The following is a 26,442-nucleotide window of genomic DNA, read 5'->3' on the forward strand; positions in this document are numbered from 1 at the left end:
CACATGTTACGTATCATCCGGATGGATATGGGGCACTATGCAACCCGAGCCATTCCAAAACGTGGTGCACCCTTTTTACACCTCTCCCTCGTTATCTCTCTTTCTCTCCTTCCCTAAAACCCAAAACTAGCCAAAACCCAGACTTTTATCCACAATTAAAAAAACCTTCAAAGAACTCAAACTCTATTTCAATGGCGGAAAATCATACCCATTAACAGAAAAATCAAATCTTAATCTCAACTAATCTCTTTCATTTACTGTAAATTCCTCAAACAAATTACAAGTAACAAATGGGGATCCTCACACTCCCATTAGTAATCTCAGTCCTTAAACCCCATAACTATAAACCCCAGAATTTCTCTTTCATTCTTCACCCAACTCGCCATTTTTGCTTTAAACCCCATAATCGTCGCTTTTTTGCGTCGTCAAGTTCCGCCGCTTCCACTTTGCGGCACAATTTTTCCGACAATGGTGACCCCAGTTCAGCTCCTTGTACTGCCTCTGTGCCCACTTTCCAACAAGCTATTCAGCGTCTTCAGGTTTATATCAACTTCTCTACCCTTTGACTTTTGGATCAAAATTTTGTATCTTTGACCTTTACACTTTGTTTGATAGGAAGAAATGGAAGGAAAAGAAGAGAAGAGAAATGGAGGGGGACAAAATCTCTTGTTTGGGTAAAAGATTGGGGGAAGGAAGGGGAAGGAGAGGGAGGGATCAATTTTCCCTCTCTCTTTAATAACCATAATCTCTCCAATTGGAGAGATTTGGAGGGAAAATGGAGCTCACCTCCCCCTCCCTTTCTTTTCCCTTCCCTTCCTCCATTTTCCCTCCCCTTCTTTTCCTTCCTTCGTTGCTATCCAAACAAAGCATTAATTCTTGCCATTTTGTATTTTTCTAACTTTTATGACTTAGTTCTTGCTAGATTTATTGCAATGTATGATATTCAATTTATGAATTTTATGATATTATGTTTAAAAGAGTATGAAAGTAAAAAAGAAGCTTATTTGAAAATGGAGGGGGAGTAATTTACTAGTATGCAAGTAATGGTTTTTGGTACCCAAGAGATGACATTGAATTCGATATGTGATACATATGCATTTTACTTAATCAAACAATTGAAAGTGAGAATTGAAAAATAACTATGCTGTTTTTTTCTCTTATCCAAATTATAGCTGAACAATGTCAACTGCTTCAGTTCTAGCTGTTATCTAGAGACAGTATTGTGTCCCATTCTATTGAGTATTTCATCTACTTGAATAACTGCAGTAGTTTAACATTTAAGTCTTCTTCTAAGCATTATCGTACCAAAAGTCTTAATACACCTCATCCCATGGGTTTGACATCAAAATTAGCATTTGTGCTTTTATCTTTTGGGGTTAAGTAGTTATATAAAACAAATAATGATGTGATCATAGGGTGTATAACTGTATGTTGCTCCCTCCTGATTGGACATTGAATTCCATTCATATATGACCGGTAATCGTCTCATATCTTTTTCTTTTTTGGGTTATCTGCAGGAGTATTGGGCCTCTGTAGGGTGTGCAGTTATGCAATGCAGCAACACTGAGGTGATCTTAATTTGTTGTACAAAAGCAGATTCCTTCTGCGGCTTGCACCTTCTTTGTTTAATACTTATTGTTTGGGTGTCCCACTTGATATGGATTCACGATAGATGTAACTTGTTCTCCCTGTGATGAATTTTATAAAGTTTGATAGACATGCTACTTTCAAATTGTATATAGAAATAAAGTAATAAACAATTATACATTCTATGATACTTTTATTTTTAAAGGTTTGTAGCTTATGAAAGCTATATTTTATTTGGGCAAGTCAGTGCAGCATTTGTATACTTAATTCACCACCATCAACATGCGGTTTACATTCCAGATTATGTTGCTAGTAGCTTTACCTTTGATGTTCAGGTGCTGCACGAGGATGGACTCCATAAATGGCTTTCGAGCTGGCTGTGTCCGCTTACTTCATATAGTTGTTTATGATCTACTTTTAGTGGATGATATTTTGATCCTCAACATATCCCGTGAGTGTAATTTGGGCTTCTTGTGATGCCGTCTCTTACTAGATTGAATAATGGCTAGTTTGTAATTAAAAATTGAGAATATTATATTGATTCAAGCTAGCAATGCCCTAAATATGAAGGATTTGGCCAAGTTCTTTGGGTGTGGATTGCTCTCTCGTTCTTGCATTTTATTCTTCATCTAGTGGACAAGCTTTTATAAGTTATGTATGTCATTTGTTTGTGTGGTTGCACTTGTGCATGTTATGGATTAGGAAATTTCAACAGAATTCTAGTTCATCTATATGCAGACATGGTAGTTTATAGCTAGTCCTATTTAAAACTTACCTGCGCTGTTATTTGTGAACCTTGATTGCTGTTTGCTTAAATGAGAGCAAGATTAATTGTAAATTGCTGGTGTAAGGTTTCCTCTTTTCCTTTGCTTAATGATGTTGCACTGTTTCTATAATGCCTTTGAGATACATCTTTGAGATTCTTGTATTTCTCAGGTCGGAGCTGGGACGATGAATCCCCTGACATATCTGAGGGTCCTTGGTCCAGAGCCATGGAATGTTGCGTAAGTTAAACTCCAAGAATTTTAATAACTATGTTTCTATTTTTTCTGGTTTTATTTCGGGCTTAGGTAGTACGAAGTGTGCTATCATTTTCTATTTTCTACTTATGTTTTTAGTTCCTTTTCCTTCCATCATTCCGGGATATACAATTTGCATCTTAAACAAGCTTTATGCTAGAAGGTGAATATGTTCTTCTCTTTGCTGAATGAATACGTAACTCATGCTACTACAGTAGAAGTCGTATGTGTTTTGCACGCCTTACAGCTGAAGTAGTTTTGGTTGTCTTAATGGCTTAATGCATCTACTATGTTTGATAGAATCTGTAAATTAGATTCTTTACTAGCTGAAACCCCAAAGGTCAAGGTTCTTGGTTTACGGTTGGAGTTTGAATATATTATTCACAAGCGACAAAGTCCACCGAGGATCATATACTTGAAATCATTTAATTTATGTTAGGATTATGTTTATATTTCTTTTTCTTAGTTTATGTGCTTAGGTGTTAGGGATACCTGTCCATCTTCTCAATTTACCTGTTCCCTCTATCTAGGGGGTAGGGGAGGGGGCAGGTGGCTAAGCATTGAGGACATAAATGAGGGTTTGTGGGTCATTGGGCTGTAGGTGAGGAGGTTAAGAGTTTTTTTTAAGTATTTTGTCTATTGGCAGTAAAAGAATTACAAATGTGAACATGTAGCATTGTCAATAACTCAATATGATTGGCAAAACTTATGTGACCTATATTACATTATTACCTGATTTGAGCTCAAAATGGGCTATCTAACACAAAATTAACCCGACCTGAACCAAAATAAAATATAGCTGTATTTAATATGTATCCCATATTAGCTAAATGGTAATATACAATATAGTCACTCAACCTAAATTGACCACACCAAAACTTGGTGTGAAGTGGGAATAGATAAGGAGTCAACTCTTAAACTAAGTCTTGGTGCAGTTTTGCTTAAATTCACATTTGTTGGAGCTTATAGCATAATTGGGGTTAGAAAGCTTGGGTAAAGGCTGTTGCAGTTGAACCTTACTCTTGTTGGAAGTTGACTATGGACTAGATACACTCATACACTTGTTATAGGGTACCTGCTGATTATACGTCCTGGAAGAAATCTCTTAAGAATCTGAGTGCTTGCCCTACTTCGGTATTGTGGTAGAAAGGAATAGCATATCTTCTGATCATGACTTTCTTGGAATAGGGTTGAATTCTTTGCTTCATTTTGGTGCAATTCTATCCATAATAAGACATATGATAGTTTTAATTAATATATTTCATTCAGAACTGCTCACCTATTGTTGTAACGTCTTTCTAGCGAATAAAAAAAATAAAACTTCTACTCTTATGTAGAGAAAATTATGAAATGAATGGTTGCAATAGTTGATTGGATATATGTTTGCGGTGGTGACCTTCTGTACTGAATGTCGGTGTCAATAAATTGAAGAGGGTGAATTTTTTCTGACTTATCAGTTGCTGATGACATAACTTTTTTCACAATTAACATCTTGTAAGGATTGTATTAAGATAAGTTTATGACCTAAAGAGGCTTATCTTGCATTTATCATGGCATCCAGCCTTTAACTCTGGGGTTGTAGTTGTTTCTGTTTTTCTATTGAATATCACTGTTATGTAGGTTGCTCTAACATTGACACAAATTTCCTTTGGAAAGTTATGTAGAGCCTAGCATCCGGCCTGATGATAGTCGCTATGGGGAGAATCCAAACCGTCTTCAACGCCACACCCAATTTCAGGTAGAGCTGTTATTTTTAATGTATCCAAACCAGAAAAAAAAAAAAAAAACTGAAGTTTGAAAATACTCTGTTGCTTCCTCTGGTTATCAAGTATACTCTTATTTGGATTCTGATCTCAGGTTATATTGAAACCGGATCCTGGAAATTCTCAAGATCTCTTCATTCGGAGCCTATCTGCTTTAGGTAGCAATTTTCTTTTGTATCTCTTTCTGTACTTGATTGTTATCTACTGAACTAACATCATGCACGTGTGAGGTAAGCTAGAGCTCGTAAAAGGTCCTTAAGTCATCTTTTATAGTATTTTTGTATAAGAACCAGGCTGAGATGATGGTGTCCTCTGTGGCTCCATTATACAATTTCATCAAAAGATTAACAACAAAAAAAAATTGTTCTACTTCATTCTTATTAAAAACTATTTCATCCTTATATCCTTGCCACATATACGAATGAGATTGAACACTTGAACCTAAATCAACCTAGATAAACCCAAGATGATTATCAAAGGCACAAAGGAAGTGTGACACTTACCTTCTGATTGTTGATATATAGTGAACATGAACATAGGACATATGATGTTAAGGTTTTTTGTTGTTGCTGTTTTGGTGCTCATTTAGATTTCCATTGTTCCATCTCAGTTTTAGTAATTCTTGTGCATCATTTCAGGTGTTAATATTTTGTTGGTGCATATTTCAGGTGTTAATGTCAATGATCATGATATACGTTTTGTGGAGGACAACTGGGAAAGTCCGGTAATTTTTTCCTTTCACTGGTGGACCTAGCCCTGCCCTTACTTTGGAGATAATCTTGTCATATTTTAATGGCTTAACTCTTGTACTTGCTAGGTGAATTGTGAAGTTCTCAAGTCTGCATTGATGTCTCTTATGCATACTCACTGTTTATTTGTTTGATACTGCTTGTTTTCAGGTCCTTGGTGCATGGGGATTGGGTTGGGAAGTTTGGATGGATGGGATGGAAATCACTCAATTCACATACTTCCAGCAGGTTATAATTCTTCCTTATTTCCTTATGAGAAGGATTTTCTGTGCATATTTTTTGAAATGAATATGCATATTTATGAACATAATGTGATGTGTACATTTATTGAATTCAATCTGCAACTATTTATTTCATCAAATTTATGTACATACAGAATGTTCATTTGTGTTTCATATTAAAAATCAGAAGTATTTTCAGTTCAAAAAAAATATATACACATTCCCTACTAAATAATGCTCATTCAACTGAAAAAAGTTGCACTCCTATCCTTCTCTTTGAGGAACATCTCATTATCTCATTAATATACATACACTCTCTCTTTTCCTCAATGCTCTACTCACGTTCCGTTTTGAGGTGGTTCATAATGTTCTACTCACTTCTACTTTGTTCTATCTTTATCAAACACCTTATACCATATTATCCCCTTTTCCCACAATTTTTACACGTTTCCCTCTACTTGATCCACCACGACCTTTTTACTACATCTCTCGTACTTAATCCTCCTTTTCCTTACACCCACTCCCCTTTTTCAAGCTTGTTTATTTAATGAACTTGTTTCATAATGAACTTTTGATTTGGATATGGCTATTTAAAGCTTGTTTTTACAGACTGATCATGAAGTCTTGTCCTCAATATCTAGTTTATTCTTGCAACAGTCAACAGAAATACAAATTAGTTATTTGAAACCAAATGTCATTTCAATATTAATGGTCTTAAAGAAAGGCTTCTTTCAATCATGTTGTCTTTACCATTTCAATATCAAATTAGTTTATACTTTCTGTGTATCTGGAGTACTTGTCCTCTACCATATGATAGTGTTCGCTCTCAATTGTCTTTTAATAAAAAGATGGCTACCTCCATATTTTGATATCAGTTTGTCATATGTTGTTTGTCTCAATTTTGTTCAGGCTGGAGGTCTTCCATTGTTGCCAGTATCTGTTGAAATCACTTATGGCCTAGAGCGAATTCTCATGCTGCTACAGGTCTGTGTTTCTAGGTGTATACTTCCACATTCCCAGTCTATATGTTTCTGCTGAAAATTTTCCATCACTGTTTGCAGGAAGTTGATCATTTCAAGAAAATACAGTATGCAGACGGGATCACATATGGAGAATTGTTTTCAGAGAACGAGTAAGTAATTCACCCCAGTTAACTTTTATTTGTAAAATTGCTAAAAGATCCCATGCCTCATGTCCAGTCTTATCTGTCTTCAAAGTCACATGGTGTTGCTTAGTATAGTTCACTTACTAATCTTTCCTATTCCATTCTATTTATCACATAAATCAGTGTTTCTATTTTAAAATACCAATGCGATATAATTTGTTAGTTTTACTTACCAATTCATGTAATAGAAATTCATTATATGTATGCATATCCTTGAAAGGAAATCATTAAGGAATGGAGGGAGCGGTATATGTAGGTTTTTGAGCTGTGAAACTTGTGCTTTATTATCATCAAGGTTTTTCATAACAAACTGTATTCTTATTGTTATCAAGTATTATTTAACTCCTTTAATAAATGGTTGCTATTATGATTACTGTTGTGTTTATAGGTGTTGATATAACATTAGCACCACCACCATTCATAGGGGACACTGTCGTTGGTAGGGACTATAGTGGCTATGATGTATTTAGCTTTGTCAACAGTAAAACCTTGCCTCCTTCTATAATTACTCTACCAATTTTGTTAATTATGTGATAATTCATCACATTTGTGCACCTTCACTTTCATAAATTCCGTTGATAGATTCTAACCTTCACTACCATAGTAGTCTTCTAAGTTATGTAATCAATTGGTGTTTTTTTTTTTTTTTTTTTTTTTTTTTTTTTTTTTTTTTTTTTTGTATTCCTCTTCTATCTTATATAGTTATATATTTGATCTATTCTGTTTATTTTTGCTTGAATGGGATGTTTACTTTTAGGAAGGAGATGAGTGCTTATTATCTTGAGCATGCCACTGTCGACCATATTCAGAAACATTTTGATTTTTTTGAGAAGGAAGCTCGCCATCTACTTGAATTGGGCCTTCCTATCCCTGCGTATGTTCCATAACCTCTACTATGTATAAATATTTTGTAATTCTGGACAAAGAATATGGTCAGCAAAATTAACATGCCTATAAATGTGCTAGGTATGATCAGCTTCTGAAGACATCTCATGCTTTCAATATCTTAGATTCTAGGGGCTTTGTAGGTGTAACTGAACGTGCTCGTTACTTTGGTCGAATGCGTAGGTGAGTAAACTTCTGTTATTATTTCCTAGCCGTGCTTTACTTGTACCCGATCATGTTCAGTGGTCAAGTATCTTTCATGTCTAATACAGTATATTTTATTCAAACATTGTGCTCCTTTTTCCAAAGGTGTTAGTATAATACTTTTATCTTATACCAAAATAATAATGAAGTAATAACAGTGGGGAAATGTAACTTAGGTCTCCTATCTTTATTCGTCCCAAAATCTAGTGTTTCTGCAAGTTTTTTGTTTTAGCTTTTATCTCCCTTTCTTTTCTTTAAAGAGTAATGAATGAAAGCCTTTGAAATCGCCTGCTAACTGGTATTGATATTTCCCATCACATGATTATAGTTTATAGTAGTCAGTAATGAAGTGTTTTCCACTTTCTGTATGAAAGTCAAATTAGAGACCTGTCTTCCAATTACTCTAAGGCTATGATCATCTTAAGCTGAAGATCCTCTTTTTTCATGCACTTGTCTCCAGTCATTAATTTTAAGACTAGTGCTTTTAGTATGAAGGCTGCATGCTACTGCCCTCACCCCTCCTTATCTTCGTTTCTTGTTTACTGCGTTATTGTTTTAGTGGTGAACTGAAGAATAATATCTAACTGCCATTAAGGGTTGTCAGTATATTATATTTCTAATAGCTATCATATAATATTGATATTGTTTCGGTGGTGTACTCACACTAATTTCATCTTTATTATTGGCAATGCATCAGTTTAGCTCGTGAATGTGCTCAGCTGTGGCTGAAGACACGAGAGTCTCTTGGTCATCCTCTAGGCATTTCTGCTGAGCTTGGCCCTATAACTTGTCCGAGTGAGGTCATCCAGTCTGCAGTAGAAAAGGTAGATAGCCAAATATGTATTACTGATCATGTCAATGCACATGGGGAAAGTGGAAAATTCTGGTTCTTGTTCACTGCAATTCTTCTTTTTCTTGGCCTTATTTGGTAGCCAAATATGTATTACTGATCATGTCAATGCACAAGGGGAAAGTGATCATCTGCTCGTAGCTGGCATAAATTGCATGCAGTGATGCACCATTTAAATTATCGTGTCAAGTTCTTATGTATTGCAACTTTGCAAGTATGTCATGTTTATATATGTTTTGTTATATATTTCACTTGTGCAACATTACTACTGTGTTTGTAGAATGTAAATCACTCTATTGTGCATAGCAAAATGTCGGATCTATAAATCTGGATTATTATTTATTAATGTGATTTTCTCGTCTTTGTAGAAGCATGAACTGTTTGTTTGTTATCTGTCTGCATTTGAGTAGGCTGGATGCTTTTCTCTCTTTTAATATAGTGTGAGTTTGTTGAGAGGACTTGGGTATCTTCCATGATTAGTCTTCTCATTCTTTTAATTTTTTACTGGGTTTGTTGACTGGATATTTCTTGCTGTACAGCAATTAGCCTGGTTAGGTAAGCTTTATTTATGGACTGTGGAATATGATTAGCCTGGTTGTGATTCTGTCTGCTGGGATGGTTTTTGATTATCTTTCTAGTAGCTTTAAATCTTTTATGGACGTATTGCCGTTGGTGGCCCTTTCTCTTAACTACATTATTAATTTTTCAGTACAGAAGAAATAGTAATACTTTCCCTGTTCTCATTTCTGATCCATGCTAACTTTGTCACTCAATTTTAGATCTCTGAGTGGCCCTTGTCTTCTATCTTTTTAACTAATGAATAATTTTTTAAGGTTTAAAACAAAGAAATCTTTGGGATGGAAAAGAGTAATTGGAATGGTATGATGCATGTAAAATTTTTGGGGCATTCTGAAGGGATCATGTAAAAGGCTGTTCAACATTGATTGTTTCAAGTGGAAAAGGAACATGTGATTTTCTTTTTAGTTACCTTTGTAAAGAAGATTATGGGAAATACTAATTAGTAATATGCATTTATTGAAAGAAAGGATATTATTAGATAATTTTTTTCCCCTTGTTTAGTGCTTCTCATCAAAGCTGCTCTTGTCACATTCACTCTTGTCTGTGCCAGCTCATAGATAAATTTTGGGAGCTGGAGTTCAGATATCGTATGGAACTATGGAAGAATAACATGGCTTACTTTTAAAATTAGTGGAATGGGGTACATCTATTGTTATGCCTCTATGATCCACATATAATGGAAAAAGACTTCAAATTATTCTTTAGATAATCAGCCTATTATATACTTGTAGTTGTAGACTTGTAGCTGTAGAGAGGTTAAGCACTTAGGTTAAGTATTACTCCAGTAATTTTTAGTTTTTACAATTGCTGAAGTAGAATTTTTTTTTTACCACTTGGATATTTGAGGAGAACTTTTTTGTTTTACTTTACAAATCTAATACGTAGTTAGTTGAAGTTTCATTTATAATATTTTTAAGAAAATTGATAAACATAGCCCTTAGAGTTATGTTTAAGAAGCTAAAAAGGGAAATATTGAGAAAAAAGTAACATTAATTACACCGATTTGCGAGTGATTTTGTCATGAATTTCCTACTTGATTCCATTTTAGGAAGTATATTAAATGCTTATATATAGCCCTAAGGGATACATATATCATTACCCTATTTTTAAATACATGTATCAAGGTTACCTAGTTAAAATAAAGTAATTCAATTTAGATTATGAATTGAACTACTATTATGTACTCCCTCCATCCTTTTATTAGAGACCTATTTCTAATATTTATTACTCACGTAATAAAGAGAAATTGGTCTCTAATAAAAGGACAGAGGCAGTATTAACCTTTAGAAAATATTTTGTGCTTTATACGTAATAAAAATATAATCGTGTTAGATCTTGTTAGATTCGTCTCGATGTGTGTTTTCAAAATATCATCCTTTTATAATTTTTAATTATCGGTAATTAAAGATATTAATGGTTAAATATGTGCATTGGAAAACGTGACTAAAGAAACGTGTCAGCTAAAAAGAAACGGAGGAAGTATAACTCAATGATATTATTTTAGTATGTATTTGATCAAATTAATATTATTTTTTCTAGGCTGAAATTTGAAGAGGAAAACAATTGACTTTTTTTTTTACGAAATTATATATGCATCTATGATTTGCCGGGGTATTATTTTTACTTTATTGGTTAGGCCACTCCTTTGAAAATTTTCTGGTTGCGCCACTGCTGGTAATATATGTTGAAGTTGCTGTCATCTTAGAAGTGTCTTGTCTCTTGTCTTCCATCAGATGAATCACGATGTCTGGAATTTCTATAATGATTCCATCATACTATTGTAGATTCAATGTAGCAAGCTTTTGCATTGCCTCTAGCAATGTGGGTGATAGTTGCTGTTCTGACTATTCATGCTCTGTGTTATTTACTGGTCTAGTTTTTTGTGAAATATTTAATTTGAATCCGATGTTATGACATAGACATCAATGCAAACTAAGGTGAATTGCTTCAAATTTCATTTTCCTAATTTCTAAATCAAATTCAAAATTCAAAATTCTAATTTTTAAATAGGTGTCTGTAGAGCCAAGGATGTTTGCCCTTGAAATTGGAACAGAAGAGTTGCCGTCACAAGATGTATCATATGCAACTCAGCAGGTTGGTTCATGCTCACTCTTTGATATACTCTCTGAACATCTATTATTACAGAAGAGCTGCCTGGCAACAAGGCACAAGATTGACAAGAATATTTAAATATGAAATCTGCCTGAATGTTAATTTTGTTAATCCTACCCTTACATTACCAAAAATTGAGAAATAAGACACTGATGTTGCAACCTAACATGCGAATTTGCCAGCATGCGATATCTTTTCTGGTCTTCATGCATGTGGGTGTATACATAGCGCTCTAATATTCTAAACTGATTTTTGTGTTGGGAGTTTGGGACTATTAACACATTTGTTGTGGTCCTAACCTATGGCTCAGTGCCTCTATATTGTAGGGTAAGGCTTTGTGATTTTAATGATGTGTTGTTGTCTCCAGTTGAAAGATCTTATTGTTCAATTGCTGGAAAAGCAAAGATTGGGCCATCATGAAGTGCAAGCATTTGGTACACCTCGAAGATTGGTGGTATGGCTCTAAAAACTACTTTAGTTATTTTTATTTTTTAATTTTTTAAATCTTATCTTCAAAATATCAACTATACGTCTCTGCCTGTTTTAAGCTACGCAAATTTGAGAGGTTAATAAGTTTAATATTGATGCGTGGAATCTGATTATTGGAACTCCTCTATAAATGCATAGTTAGATTATAGAGACAGCTTTAAAGAAACATTTAAAGCCCTAATATAAGAGTTTGATTGATTTTTCCTGGCTACTTTCTAGCTGGGTGATAAATGGAGGATGGTGTTGGCAAATCTATCTTGAAGTTACCTCGAAGAAATTAATTCCTTAATGATAAGGGGATGGGACAACCTGAATATTATATTAGATCAAGGGAATTCTGCACAAAAGATACTTTGATTTCTTTAGTTGATTAAGGTTTGTATGATTTGGAATCCTAAATGACTTTAGGAAAAGTGAATGGCAAGATTCCTAGATGATCACAACACTAAGAATTATGCAATCTTATCAGAAATAAAAATCTTTGAACCGATGCAGATTTGTTGATTTGGTTTTAAGATCCTGTGTCCAATCTCTAGCATACTACATACGTGCAGTTTTCTTGTTTAGCTTCTCCTATTTTTATCCACCAAAAATTGATGTCAGAACTCAGAAGTGTAGTAGCTAAAGCTAACCCCCTCTCTCACCTCCCCACAAAAAATAAATAATAAAGATTGAGAACAAAAGGTATTGAATCACCAATTCACCATGACTTGTTTCTGCAGGTTTGCATTGATGGCTTGTGTGCCAGGCAAGCTGAAAATGAGGTTGAGGTTCGAGGACCCCCAGCTTCTAAGGCATTTGATAGCCAAGGGAATCCAACAAAGGTATCCATATTGGCCATATCTAACAGTCCTTTAGTCGTAGTCTTTGAGTTTGGTTGATTATATTTTATCAACTAAAGCTGTGAGCTGGTAGTCTAGTTTATATACTTAACTTCTTGCTAGGGGAACCTACATTTACTGGCTGAACAAAATCTCAATTGACAAGTTGAATATCAATTTGGCTCAGGTATTTATAACCTTAAACTAACAATCCCTATTCTAATTTGTTAATTGTTATAGCTAAACATACTTTATGTACACCATACACATACAGAGTCAAGCATATAAATTAAGCTCTCAAATTCAGAGTTTGTTCAACTTCATTGTTTAATTACTTGATGTACTCTATTTAAAGCATGCTTCTTCATCGGCTCAATGAATAAAAGTTACATATGATGCACTAAATTATGCCTTTAGTATGATACTCTGTTAACTGCTCTTCATACTTGACTTTGAACTTTATATAGAACGTGGAGCCGATACTGTTGTGACATATGATTCATTTTCTTTTATCTTTCTTTTATGTATTGATTAAATTCTTGCACTCGTTTAATGCTTGGGTTACTTGTTTGCAGGCTGTTGAGGGTTTCTGTCGTAGATATAATACTTCTCTGGACTCCATATACAAAAAAGTAGATGGTAATTTTGGTCTTTAGATTGTTGATATGTATATATGGATCTTTTTTTTTTTTTTTTTTTTTTTTTTTTTTTTTTTTTTTTTTTTTTTAATTTCTAATAGATATTTGCATGTTTAGCTTGTTTAATGAATAAATGATATAATGTAGATAGTTCCATTTCATTCCCCAACTGTTTTCTGGAAGAGCTGTTCTATATCTGTACATTGCTAAATGAGACGAGGGCATGTTGTTATGATCTATGACATCTTCCTCCCTTCTCAAAGAAATGAAATGAAAGTATTGCAGTCCTAACTCGTCCCATATAAAACTGTGACCATTCAAGTATTCAACACCTTTCATGCACAGCGATAATATATTCTGATGCAACTTCTATAAATGGCTCTTTTTGAAGCTTCTTGCATAATGGTCCTGATCATATGTTCTTCTAACTTCAGGTAAGACTCAGTATATATACGCTTGTGTCACGGAGCCCTCCAGATTTGCTTTGGAGGTTTGACTTTAGCTTCCTGACTGATCTTTTTCTTTCAATTTCTTTGTACGAAGTATATTATTTCTTAAGTACAGCGGTCTGCTCGGAAAACTAATCTGACTATTCTGGTCACTAGGTTTTAGCTGAAGGTCTCCCCGGAACCATTGCCAAATTATCGTTCCCCAAATCTATGCGTTGGAATTCTCAGGTTTTTGTTTCCCAGGGTACTCTTAAACCATTTTGTAGTGTCATTTTTTATTACCTGGCAATGTTTTTGTGTAACTCTTGGCTGTCACAGTACGCAAAATTATCAAGAAATATGTTGTGCTGACAGCTATAATTTATTTGGAATTCAACTGACTCCTAGGTGCTGAAGCATTAGGAGTTGTAGTTAAATGTTATTTAGAAACAAAAAAAGTCAATTGAGATCTAGAGAGAAAAGTTGATGTTATGAGAGAGGATAACAGAAAGTGTAAAAATGTTAGGGAATGTAGGGAGTATGTATATATGAACTTTCGGGAAAAAAAATTACCCCATGGTTTGCTAATTCAATATTTCTGTTTCCAAAAGAATTAGTGGTTTTGGTTGCTGACTAAATGCTGTGAATATTTCTGAAACATAATTATGGTCTCCTTAATCTGTTTATGTATTTGTAAATATGTGTCAGTTTACTATGAAGTGTATGGACTATGGACCCTAGAACTTTGGGAATATAGGATTTTCCATGGTTTGAGAATCTAAAATTTCACTTAATGAAGCTTACCAGTCTTATTTATTAGTGTTGAGCTAAGTACTATTGGTCTGTATTTATTTATAAAAAGTAGCCGTGAATGTAGTATATGGTTTTGAACCTGCTTAGGAATCCACTTCAGCTCTTTATAGTATCTTGCTACTGTAACATTGTATTTATTGATGAGGCATCAAGCGATTAAGTCGGTGCTGTAGCAGTCTGGTCTGATGTGGATGGGGTAAAAACAGTTGCCCTATGGCTCCAACCATATTGGACCTCTTCTCTTTTACTGCTTTTACCTATGAAAATCTATTGTTACTTATCTAAACTTAGATGTCCTGATCGGAAATTACTTTTGTTGATAAAATTGATTATTATAGAATAAAACTAAAATTCTCTGATCTACACTCATTTATTAGTATACAATAGATTTTCACATCTAATACTTTTTTTCTTTTATTTGTATACATTATATATTCACATCCAAAAAACCCTTACTTCCCAGTCAAAGGTTAAGAGTCTCTGGTGGTGCAAAGAATTGGCTTTTGAAAAACATTACGTTTTTTCCTTGCTATGGACTGGCAATGCTATTAATGCTGTGACCAAACATATGTTTGATTGTGATGTCTTTTCCATTGATATATCATGTATTCTCAACTATATTGATACATGCTGAAATTATCATATTTTAATAATTACAAAAATATATAAACTACGTATATATGGCTGTGAGCTGAGCAGATTTTTCTTTATATGCTTTTAGGTTTTGTTCAGCAGGCCTATTCGTTGGATTATGGCTCTTCATGGTGATGTCATCATTCCATTTACATTTGCTGGAGTTTCCAGGTAATTAAAGTAATTTTTGCTATAATGTTGCCTTTGCCTATTTTCTGCAGATGGTGCAGCATTGCTCATCTAGATGTTTACTTCTGTCCCTTTTTGGCCCTCCATACGCATATGATCCTTTTTAGACTTGTAATTGTACCCTTCAAAGGAGCTATAATTTGTAATTCATGATTTTTTTAGAGAAAAGTTAGTCTGTTAAACAAGGGTTTTTTGCAGTGAATAGGGCTCTATAAAGCTTTCTCTTATTTCCTTTTCTGATGGGTATTGGGGGTCTTTTATTTTTCCTAATGTTATGCCTTCTCATTTTCAGTTCATTAATTCATCATAAATTCAACTTGATTTCTAAGTAAGTATGAGACGGCGGCAATGGGAGGGAGAATTAGTTTGTTGGCACATTTTTTCCTAACCTGACTATTTGTTTGTTCCAAATTCTCATAAGTGCTACCTAATTCATTAGTGAGATTTAGAACAGGTTTGCAATTTGCTACCTAATATGTTTAATTGGGCCAAGAATTACTAAACTCACTAGTATAGTTTGCCTTTTTCGTTTTGCATTTCGCATGGGGTGGGATGGTGATTTTTTATTGGGGGGGGGGGGGGGGGGAAGGGAGTTGGGGAAGTAGGTAACACTTGCTCTGACCTCTGTTATTAGAATTTTTCCCTTGAGCAGTTATTTGTCATAGGTTTTAGCTGATTAACACCTAAAGTATTGTGTATGATCAAATATATTTGTTACCGTTGGTGCTGCAATGTCCTGTGTTAGCTGGTATTGGCAATCTCATCATTTGTAGGAACAAGAGCTTCACATTGCGGTTATTTCTCAAGTGAAACATCATATTATCATCTGCATTTTGTTATGATTGTCATCTTTACATAAGGTGATACACATGCTTAGCATTTTGTTATGATTGTCATCTTTAAATGCATACTCCTACTCCTCTTTGGCATGTCCTGAAAATTTTACTGTATAATTCTGACTCTTGTTTATTAGCAATCCGCCTCATGCTTACACATTAGCTGTGACATGCAAACTCTCTGGAAATTACTATAGTTTGCTTCAAAATTCTTGCTGTTGTTATTTGATCATTGTTAAATACTGTGATGTTTGATTCTGTTTTGAAAATTTTCTTTGCAGTGGAAATTTATCTTATGGTCTTCGTAATACACCTTTTGCAACTGTCAAGGTATGTACATGAATGTGGACATGTATGAGTTTGCAATTTTGAAAAAGTTACTATTTTTCTTCTCTTACAGTTACAATAGCCAAACCCTTGCGTGGTTAATATGGTGTGAAAAGAAATGAGTGTGTTTAGAATCTGACTCTGTTCTGTTTAGGTCTTGGACAATTTACTCTGCAAGTCTTTTTTTATCATCTTGTTTGTTGTCCTTCTTCAAACTTTATTTTCACACAGGCAATGTATTTTGACTTGATATGCTTTCAGGTGGAAAGTGCAGAGTCCTACACTGTTGTTATGAAGAATGCTGGCATATCTGTTGATATCGAGGTATTATGTATAGATATGACATTTTGTTCCTCAAGAGTGTAGGTTTTCAAAAAGGGGTGCTGGCTATTTTTGTTCAAGGATTAATTACTTTTGGTTACAGGAGCGTAAAAATGTGATAGTGGAGCATTCAACTGCTTTGGCTGATACTGTAAATGGACAAGTAATTATGCCTAATGGTTTATTGGACGAGGTACTTGATCCCTAATGCATTTTATAAGCATTGTCAATGCTTAGTCACATTATCTGTATGATCAATTATTAGATAGATGATTCTTCTTGGTTTGTCACATGTAGGTTGTAAATTTGATTGAAGCACCTACTCCATTACTGGGAAAGTTTGATGATTCATTCCTAATGCTTCCAAAAGATCTACTAACAATGGTATGCTAGTTAGTCGTGAGGATGTCAATTTCTTTTTGTATATTTTGCATTAACATATCGTCATATCCTCACATCCAATGTTAATTTACCTACATCCCAAATGTTTGATACTTAAATTTTTTTAATGAATTTGAAGGATATATGGCTCTTAGGTCTCAAGTCATGGGCCCTTACGGACGAGTGAAACTATGAATTAATTTTTCCAAGGATACCCACACCTGTGAACGTAAAGCTACTTTTACACCTTTAAACTAAAGGCACATTGCCATGATGAATCAGTTCCAAAAAGATAACCATTTATCAATTTTAAAAGGAAAATTTGTCGGATGGGACATGTATGTTCACTATTTTGTCTAGAAGGACCTTATATGTTTAAAGTGGTCTAAAAGGACCTTATAAGTTTATTTTGTTTTTTGGGGGGACCTTGAGGTCGGAATCCGGCTATAATTGAATTTTTTTTTTCCGACGTTGACCTCTCACGTGACCTTAAAAAATAGCCCCCTTTTTTTCTTCCATGATTTTCCTCCAATTCCTCCTTCTCTCTCTTCTAATCCCCAAATGACACAAATCAAAATAAGGGAATTCGAGGGAAATCTTGGAAAAAAAAGAAAAAGGGATCATTTTTTAAGGTCACATGAGAGGTCAACATCGGAGAAAAAAGTCAATTATTGCGGGAATCCGACCTCAAGGTCCCCCAAACAACAAAATCAACTTATAAGGTCCTTTTAGACCACTTTAAACATATAATGTCCTTCCAGACAAAATAGTGAACATATAAGTCCTTTCTAGATAAATTTTCCATTTTAAAACAATAGCTCTACTAGGGCAGCCTGAAGCTGGCTGTCAAGATTTGATATAGTTATAAACTAGCATCTGTTTTTATTATCATAATAGCTTTGATCTTGCTCTTGAAACCAAACTATTTTGGAATCTCTTAAAGAATGGAGGTGAAACATGCCTTATCAGCTTCTGCCTTCCAATGATGCAGGTTATGCAGAAGCATCAGAAATACTTTGGAATTGCTGACAAGAGTGGTAGGTTGTTGCCATATTTTATTGCGGTGAGACTCATATTTGTGTATCTGCTCTTTCTTTTGTTATGTGTTGCTGCATGTGATGGAATCCTGTGATTACTAGTTTTGTTGGGTTGGTTTCAGGTGGCAAATGGGGATATTAATGTGAATGTTGTGAGGAAAGGGAATGAGGCAGTGATCAGGTTTATAAGCTCCCTTGGATTTGTGCATACTAGATTTATCTGCTTTACTGTCAGTGTTCTCTCTATAGACCTTGTTGTTTGCTACTGTTTGTACAGCATTTTAGATGGTTTTCATCTTCTTATTCATCCTCCTAGAATATCCTATTCAGTTGTTTTCTTTTTGTCTTGTAGTCCTGCATTGCTGGTTTTCTACCTCTCTAGATGTTTTTGCTCTTTGCTTGAGGAGTAGAAAAAATTGTTTTATTTTTGGTGCTGTAATGTAACAAAATTAGTGCAAGTTGGAAATATGAGCTTGAGAAAGAAAAGAAGATGTTGTGGAGCATTTGTTTTTGTTAATGTTTGTTAGCAATTTCTTGGGGTTGGGGTTTTTTTTTTTTAATGAAGAATATCTTTGGAATAAGGTGACTAATTTCCTTAGGTGCTGATGGGTGTGAATAGCAAAAGTTTTTGGGCAACTTTTTGTTGTAGTGATTAAAGAATATGGACCTTTTTAAATCAAATTATTATTTCTCTACTGTATTACTTGAGTAATGTTTTCTTTTATCTGAAAATGTATATTTCCCACAGAGCACGTTATGAAGATGCAAAATTCTTCTACGAGACAGATTCCAGAAAGAAGTTATCGGAGTTTAGAGGTCAACTTAATGGCATTCTTTTCCAAGTAAGTTCATGTATTTTCCTTTTTTTTTTTTTTTTTTTTTAATATCATCTTTTATCTGGGTTCTTGAGCTCTAACCCCTGAAATGCTTTAGATTTGTATACAACCAAATCTAAATAGATTGAGTAAACATCTTTTCACCTTGCCACTGGCATTAGAAAATCCCATTTTGGACTAAACTTTGATTTTGATGTTCCACAAAACTAAGCTCATTTGCAAAAATTCTCAAAAAGGTGGTCTTGCAAATTAACTCCGCCTTTAATTTTCTGAGGAAGAATTTGCAGGACCATCTTATACTTTAGGAGCTTTGCAAAGAACCAACATATAATGTTTAAATCCGTAACTATCTTACCAAAGCTTGCTATTTCCCTTAAAAATTAACTTGATCAGAGCCACCCTTGTTAAAGCGCACTTCAAATGTGAGCATATTTTTGAGTTGCCAAAAACACTGTTGTTCCACTGTCCTGAGAAACAGTGGTTTGATGACTATTAATTTTCCCTTGTCTTTGAGTTTTTCATTTTGTTGCACTGGTTCTCACTTTGATTTTGCCTATCCAGGAAAAGCTTGGAACCATGCTGGATAAAATGATGCGTGTAGAGATTATTGTTACCAAATTAGCCTCATCCATGGGTTTTCAATCGGAGCAACTACTGAATATACAGGAAGCTGCATCCCTTGCTATGTCAGATCTTTCTACTGCTGTTGTGACTGAGTTTACTTCTTTGGCAGGAATAATGGCTCGCCATTATGCTTACAGAGATGGATACTCTGAGCAGGTCTAACCTTTGACCTGCATCACTAAAATTTTCTAGTAGAATATGTAACTGGTTTGGGCCACTAATTTGTGATCTCCTTGAATTGGGGTATCTGTTTGTTGTTGTGCCATCTGTCTGCTGCGAGTGCTGCCTGTCTACACATTATCAATTTTGTTACTCAACATCCTCCCCTCCCCTAAATCCTTTTTTACCTAATTTTTAATGATCTAAATTATGTGACAGATTGCTGAGGCTTTATACGAGATTACACTCCCTAAGCATTCAGGAGATATATTGCCGAAAACGGATGCTGGAAATGTTCTAGCAATAGCCGACAGGTTTTTAGCAAGTTAATTTGAGTTTAAAATGTTAAGACTTTTATGGCACTTTAGTTTGAGGGCATCTGTATTCTGTTGCTTTCATATTGCAGACTGGACAGCCTTGTTGGTTTATTTGGGGCGGGCTGTCAGCCTAGTTCCACAAATGATCCATTTGGTCTACGGAGAATTTCATATGGCCTGGTAAGAGATCTGTTAGTTCTTTGTTTTCCTTGAAGAGTGAAACAGTCGCACCAAATTCAAGGTATCTCTTTCCCCAACTTCTGTTTTGGCAGGTGCAATTATTGGTGGAAAATAATAAAGATTTAAACTTTCGACATTCTCTGGAGCTTGCTGCTGAGGTCCAACCTGTTAAAGTTGATAGCGGCACAATAGATGATGTAAGAGCTAATCATTTATGATCGAATTCTCTCTAGTGTCTAGGTGTTGACTATTTGGAGCTCTGTTTGTACACTCATGCATATGTGAAGGCTTTTTCTGTTCAAATGATGTTTAAAATTGACAGGGTAGGCCACTAATATGTTTTCAATCTCATAGGCGATTCTTCTGAAAAGATCTTGTTTTATCTTCTCAATTTTATTGTAGTTTCATTCGTTAGTTGCCAGTTGCATCCTGTTCTCTCTATTAGTTTGAAAAATTGTTAGAGAAAGCATGTGCATTAAGCTATCATTCATTTTTGCAGGTACAACAATTTGTAACACGGAGACTGGAGCAATATCTAGTGAGTATGCTGTGCCTATTTTAATCAAAGCACAACTTTCCTAGTCTCTCTTTATGATTTTTCAGCATAAATTGGCTTTATAATTATATTGCCTTCTTTCTAAAGCAATATAACATCTTATTTGCAACCTCCATGGGAATGTTGAAAAGTTATAAGCATGATGACTGCAACATGATTCTTCCTCCCAAAAGAAAAACATGCCTTTTCCAACCATCAAGTCTACGTAACATCTGGAAGATAATAGGTTCCTAGAAAGTCTCTCTGACTCTGGATTACTTTCAAGGTAGCTCACATATATGAATTACCTATTCAAAATTTCACACCACACCAAGCCACATTATCCCCAAGCTTATTTAGATCAAGGTTAAAACCAGCTAGGCCATATTTAGTGCTTGTTTGGTTTGACATTGGATACTTGCATACTTCCTTGGAAATTTGTCACAGTATCCCCAAGCTTATTCCAATCAAGATTAATACCAGCTATAGGCCACATTTAGCGCTTGTTTGGTTTGATAATGGATAGTTGGATACTTCCTAGGAATATTTAGTGCATGAGAAATTATTTTTCTAGAAATCGTTAAAAGTAGTTTGGTTAGATGTTGGGAGTTTCTACTTCCCATGGGAAACTCTACTATAGAACTTCCTTAGAAGATACACACTCCCACTTCCATATTAGTGTCAACCAAGAAATAGCTCGTATATCATTCTCTAGGAAATTTAAACTCATTTGTTGTGGCTTCATGTAATCTAGAGTAAGTACGATTTACTCGAAAACAAGTGGGATTCATAGTGTGGTATGTCTGCTTGCCAAATCATTTCTGTCTTTCTGATAGTCAGTTTCAAGGTAGGGAATGACAATTGCATTAGATTTTGGGAGGAAGTTTGGAGAGAGGATTAACAATTTTCGGTGTTTTAATCGATAATATAATCAGTCCACTGTACATGAAGCTCCTATTTGCATTCCACAGTCTAGCAATTATTAGGATCTCCATTTATGGAAGAATCCTTATGATAGAGACATAGTTGTACTCACTGTAATTTTCAAGGATAGGATTCTGAAAGTGGTTGGGGGATAGATCAGGCATCATTGTATCAAGTCTTATTATGTTGTTATGCCTTTTTTCACCACATAAATACCCCCTTTTCCCTGTTCATAGATTGATTTGGAAGGCCAACACTCCTCGTAAGGTGAGAGCACTTGTTTGGACCTTGGCTAGTTGGCTTTGTGGAGAATCAATTCTAAAGATATTCTCAAAGAAGACCAAGAATGACTATTCGCCAGATATGTGTATGTTGTGTTGTGTCAATAGTCAGTCTGCTCATACGTCTCGTTCTTTGTGAGATGCAAGTGGTATTTGGAGGAGGCTTTTTGCTTTGCATGGTGAATACCTAGTTATCACACACACTGTTTCGGACATGCTGCAAGTCTAGTTTGTGGGTTTTGGAATGGCAAAAGAAAAGAATTTGTGGCAAAATGCTTTTAAGGTGGTTATGTGCCTATGTGGTGTTAATGGTCAAAATAGAATGCGCAGATTTTAAGAGGAACCTCTTTAAGTGCTAATATTTTGTGGGATAACATAAGCTATATAGCTTCCTTGTGGATTAGGGCTATGAAAATGTTCGACGTTGCTCAGTAGGGGAAATACATAATACAAATTTCAGAAGTTGCTCAGCAGGGAAATCTGTAATTTAATTTTTCTGCTGTTACAAAGACAAGTTGTCCTCCATCCTTGTACTTTCTGCTTGTTGCTGATTTGTAAAAGATTTTTCTTCATTATAAATAAATAGAAATAAAATTAACAATGAAATGATGTTAAAAAGTTGGGATGTCTCTTGAAAAAATCAGTATGTCCAACTTCGTTAATGTATTTGGAATCTTGAATGGTCATTCATAAATCTATAACTGAAATGCAATTGCTCTTGTCCATGTTGGGTGGAATATGGTGGCAGGTTGACAGGGGAATAAATTCAGAAGTTGTCCGGTCAGTTCTTATAGAGCGTGCAAATTGGCCATGTCTGGCAGCAAAATCAGCAGTAAAGGTGTGTTAGTTCTTTCTGAGATATAATCATTTTGATGTCTGAATAGTATGTTGCAAAATGCTATCCTTGTGCTCAGTGCCTCAGTGGTATGAGGGACCAAACTAGTCTATTGAATCAGCAATTGTTTGATTATTCTCTTTGTCCTTCATTTTACTTCTATATTTCAAGTATGACCTTCATATCTGATTAATTTTGAAGTGAAGTGGATTTTTGCATGCATGAGTAAGTCTGAATAAATTGTGACCTCGGGGTCTTAGAGCCTGTAGGATTCTTAGGCCCGCATATTCCACCCACCCCCCCCCCCCCCCAAAAAAAAAAAAAAAAAAAAAAAAAAACACATTGCCCAATTGCATATATTTTTCTTGAGTGATCAAATTTCCTTCTGATTGCAGTATAAATTGAAGGTCTAAAGAAATTCATAACTTCGTTAGGATTTAATACAGTTGATCTAAAAGAAAAGTTACAAGTCTCAAGATAATATCTGTGCTAATCAGTCTAATATAGTCTAATAGTACATAATGAACCAGGCAACCAGCCTAAAGGGAGAGGTAGTCCTTAATATTATCTTGAAGAAGTTAAGACTTATAAATACTTTATATATAGAGATCAGTGAGAGTGTTCAACCACTCAAAAGTCTGGGATTGTAAAAAAAATCATTGATGATCATATTGCATCTACAATTCTGTATACAATCAACAATCATTTTCCAGTTAATAAGTTATAGTATTTCATTTTCTTCCTTTAATCTTCATGTTCCTTCTTTAATTTCTGTTAGACTATACAAGCTGTTTGTAGATTTTCTTTTTGCTAAATGTTGCCATGATCTTTACCTTCCCGATTGCATGTACCTTGATCTTCTATCCCAGTGGGATAGATTATGGGTGGTTGTGGGTAATTTGGTATAATCTCTTCAATTATAAATTGCTGCCTTGTTCTAAGATAAAAGCCTTGTTTCAGATGGAAGCCTTGTTCAAAGAAGATCTCCTTCCAAAGGTTGTTGAAGCATATTCCCGGCCAACAAGAATTGTCCGAGGAAAGGACTTAAATGACAACACAGAGGTGTGCTTCTTAAACTAGCAGTCATCCCATGCAACAGAGAGAATTTTCTGTGATAATTAACTTTTTTTTTTTTTGGACGCATGATATTAACTTTTAATTGTATGTAACTTTATGTATTCTCTTTCTATGCGGGGAAAGTTGGGGATGAAAACTTGCTGTTTGTTGAAGTTGAATGAACATGTTTTGTGCATCACCATCTGACATAAAATGCAACTAAAATCATTAGGAGAATCGTCTGAAAGGACCTTATTGATAACTTACTAGGTGTAATCAGAATCACATATGTGGTGCTATGGTCTGGTAAAAGTGATTGGCTGATGGTTATATCATGTCTTTTCTTGTTATTGAGTTCATCATATCTATATATTGTTGAATCCATGCGATCGTTTTTTTTTTTTTTTAAATTTTGTTAGATGGACCACCTCAACCTTGAGTTGGTTCATCGAGCCTATGGGAAACAAACTGCTGTTTATAAACATGAATACTTGACAAGTTAAAACTGCACTTTTTAAAATAAATATAAAATTATATCAGTGTATATCTTAGTCTCACTATAAAAAAATATGACAAGAATTTGTAGCTTGGTATTTATGTAATCTGTATTTGAGTAATAATAATAGTTTCCTTCTTGCTAAGAAATTGTTTATTGTGATGAAATTCAAGGTGAACGAAGCTGTTTTTGAGACGAAGGAAGAGAGAGCTTTGTGGACTGCTTTCTTGTCAGTGAACAAACAAATTTATCATGGTATTCCAGTTTATATTTTCCCTTAGCATTTTTTTTTCATTCGATTACTTGATCATGATCATAAAATTTTTGATAATGCGATATACGTCATTCATATTTTATACCGTCATATATATTTTATACATAAGTTTCATAGTCTAGACCCTTGTGATGTCAACACACACATACCCTCTTTCAGTTTTTGAGATGCACATGATCCTCCTAGATTTAATCCAGCAACGTAAAATAACCCTAATCTCAAAAGACCCCAAAGTTCATGTTGTTTAGTAAAAATGCTTACAAGTTTATGTTTGATTCCTTTTGCCTTGAATAGGTATTGAAATCGACGAATTTGTAAATGCATCCTCGGAATTAGTACAGCCACTTGCTGATTTCTTCGATAATGTATTCGTAATGGTGGTATGTACCTATTTTCATGTGATGAACGACGAACATCTATGCATGTAAACTTGAAAGATTTACATCAGCGTATAAATATCATTTGCAGGAAGAAGAACAGGTCAGGAATAATAGGCTCGCTCTTCTTAAAAAGATTGCAGACCTTCCAAGGGGAATTGCAGACCTCTCATCTTTGCCAGGATTTTGAGTAATTCAAACGTTTTTGAAATTTTTTTAGCACAGAACTATAGACCGAGGTAATAGGCCTTGATAATGTACATCATCTTTCTTTTTCTAGATTTTTCTATTCATGAAACAACTCTTATTTAGAGTAATTCAAACGTTTTTGAAATTTTTTACTGGTTGATTGATACAGGGTGGAGTACAACTGTAGAAGGATGTATGTGATGCTCAACTTGATGAAATAAGATCCATTTGCTTCGACTATGTGACTCTTAGTAGCATGACAATATGCTTAAAGATGTTAAAAACTAACCCAACCCGACTAAACCCGATCTAGTCCAAATGTGACCCAATTCAGCAGTCCATTCTACCACAAATTCTCAACAGACTTTTAATTATCTATTTACCTTTCTTTTCATTTTTTAAAAAATGTAAGTATTATATTAATATAAATCTTGACGAACCAAACAGATTAAATTAAAACAGGTCATTGTCAAGTGAATAAAGGGTGTGTTACCTTCATCATGAAATTATGTAAACATAGCTTATAACCCGTTTACATCCACATATATCATAATGGGTGAATATCACTCAAGATAATTAAAAATTTAAAGTTCTTATTCTTATGAACCACGATAAAGTTCAAGTACATACTACATTCTTAACAAATTCAAGAATCAAACGATATGTTATTCAATATAAACTCAAAATTTTCTGAGTAATGTGGTAATGGCATTTGTATGGGATTCTCTGGTTGAAAGCTCATATCGTGTTCTTCAACGTGTAGTAGCTCTGGTTGAAACCTCATATCGTGTTCTTCAACGTGTAGTAGCTCTGGTTGAAAGCTCATATCGTGTTCGAGCTCTGGTTGAAAGCTCATATCATGTTCTTCAACGTGTAGTAGCTCTGGTTGAAAGCTCATATCGTGTTCTTCAACGTGTAGTAGCTCTGGTTGAAAGCTCATATCCGTGTTAAACGAATTGAACAACGGGTCATCAGTAGGCTGAGGGTGATGTAAGACGTCTTCATCGAGTTCTAGATGTCGAAGAATATCCTCTTTTGTATAATTACGTTTGTTAGGGGAAACAGGAACATGTACCACTTGATTGTCCTCTTCTTGAGCATGTACCACTTGATGATTATGCACCTCTTGAACATGTACAACTTGATTATGCTCCTCTTGATAATGTACCACTACTTGATTGTGCTCCTCTTGAGCAACCGGGATTATTGGAGCTTCATCAACCGCGACATCTCTTCCAAGTTTATAAACTTTGCATAGCACCCAGCCATCCAACTGCAAACAAATAACCAATAACTTGAATAAATCCATCTA

The 26,442-nt window shown here is 34.7% G+C and overlaps 1 protein-coding gene across 3 annotated transcripts; it reads left to right on the forward strand.

Annotated features, from left to right (window-relative positions):
• The first annotated feature begins 60 nt into the window (after positions 1 to 60).
• On the forward strand, positions 61 to 25,608 carry LOC145624372 (glycine--tRNA ligase, chloroplastic/mitochondrial 2-like). Of its 3 annotated transcripts, XM_081677391.1 has the most exons (37): positions 61 to 539; positions 1,518 to 1,568; positions 2,524 to 2,591; positions 4,263 to 4,344; positions 4,464 to 4,527; positions 5,038 to 5,093; positions 5,269 to 5,346; positions 6,249 to 6,323; positions 6,401 to 6,471; positions 7,262 to 7,378; positions 7,471 to 7,572; positions 8,291 to 8,417; positions 11,033 to 11,116; positions 11,502 to 11,588; positions 12,346 to 12,447; positions 13,020 to 13,083; positions 13,517 to 13,572; positions 13,688 to 13,759; positions 15,045 to 15,127; positions 16,263 to 16,311; positions 16,570 to 16,632; positions 16,733 to 16,822; positions 16,927 to 17,013; positions 18,002 to 18,073; positions 18,170 to 18,228; positions 18,796 to 18,889; positions 19,445 to 19,663; positions 19,886 to 19,980; positions 20,073 to 20,163; positions 20,256 to 20,360; positions 20,663 to 20,701; positions 22,652 to 22,741; positions 23,699 to 23,800; positions 24,464 to 24,545; positions 24,859 to 24,944; positions 25,033 to 25,180; positions 25,300 to 25,608. In XM_081677391.1, the coding sequence occupies exons 1-36, from the start codon at positions 291 to 293 to the stop codon at positions 25,129 to 25,131; spliced, it is 3,210 nt and encodes a 1,069-aa protein (XP_081533517.1). In that variant the 5' UTR covers positions 61 to 290; the 3' UTR covers positions 25,132 to 25,180; positions 25,300 to 25,608. The 3 variants fall into 3 exon arrangements, with proteins under 3 accessions (XP_081533517.1, XP_081533516.1, XP_081533518.1); XM_081677390.1 differs by lacking the exon at positions 25,300 to 25,608 and having other exon boundaries at positions 25,033 to 25,251; XM_081677392.1 differs by lacking the exons at positions 22,652 to 22,741; positions 25,300 to 25,608 and having other exon boundaries at positions 25,033 to 25,251.
• Positions 25,609 to 26,442: the final 834 nt, after the last annotated feature.

Source organism: Chenopodium album, chromosome 3 (assembly GCF_948465745.1).
Source record: "Chenopodium album chromosome 3, dcCheAlbu1.1, whole genome shotgun sequence".
In the NCBI taxonomy this organism is placed as follows: domain Eukaryota; kingdom Viridiplantae; phylum Streptophyta; class Magnoliopsida; order Caryophyllales; family Amaranthaceae; genus Chenopodium; species Chenopodium album.

Excerpts from the sequence above, each read along its gene's own strand:
- LOC145624372 (XM_081677391.1), top strand. The coding sequence starts at position 291 with ATGGGGATCCTCACACTCCCATTAGTAATCTCAGTCCTTAAACCCCAT. Across the intron at positions 8,418-11,032 it reads TCCAGTCTGCAGTAGAAAAG|GTGTCTGTAGAGCCAAGGAT; the intron begins GTAGATAGCCAA and ends ATTTTTAAATAG. Across the intron at positions 22,742-23,698 it reads CAGCAAAATCAGCAGTAAAG|ATGGAAGCCTTGTTCAAAGA; the intron begins GTGTGTTAGTTC and ends GCCTTGTTTCAG.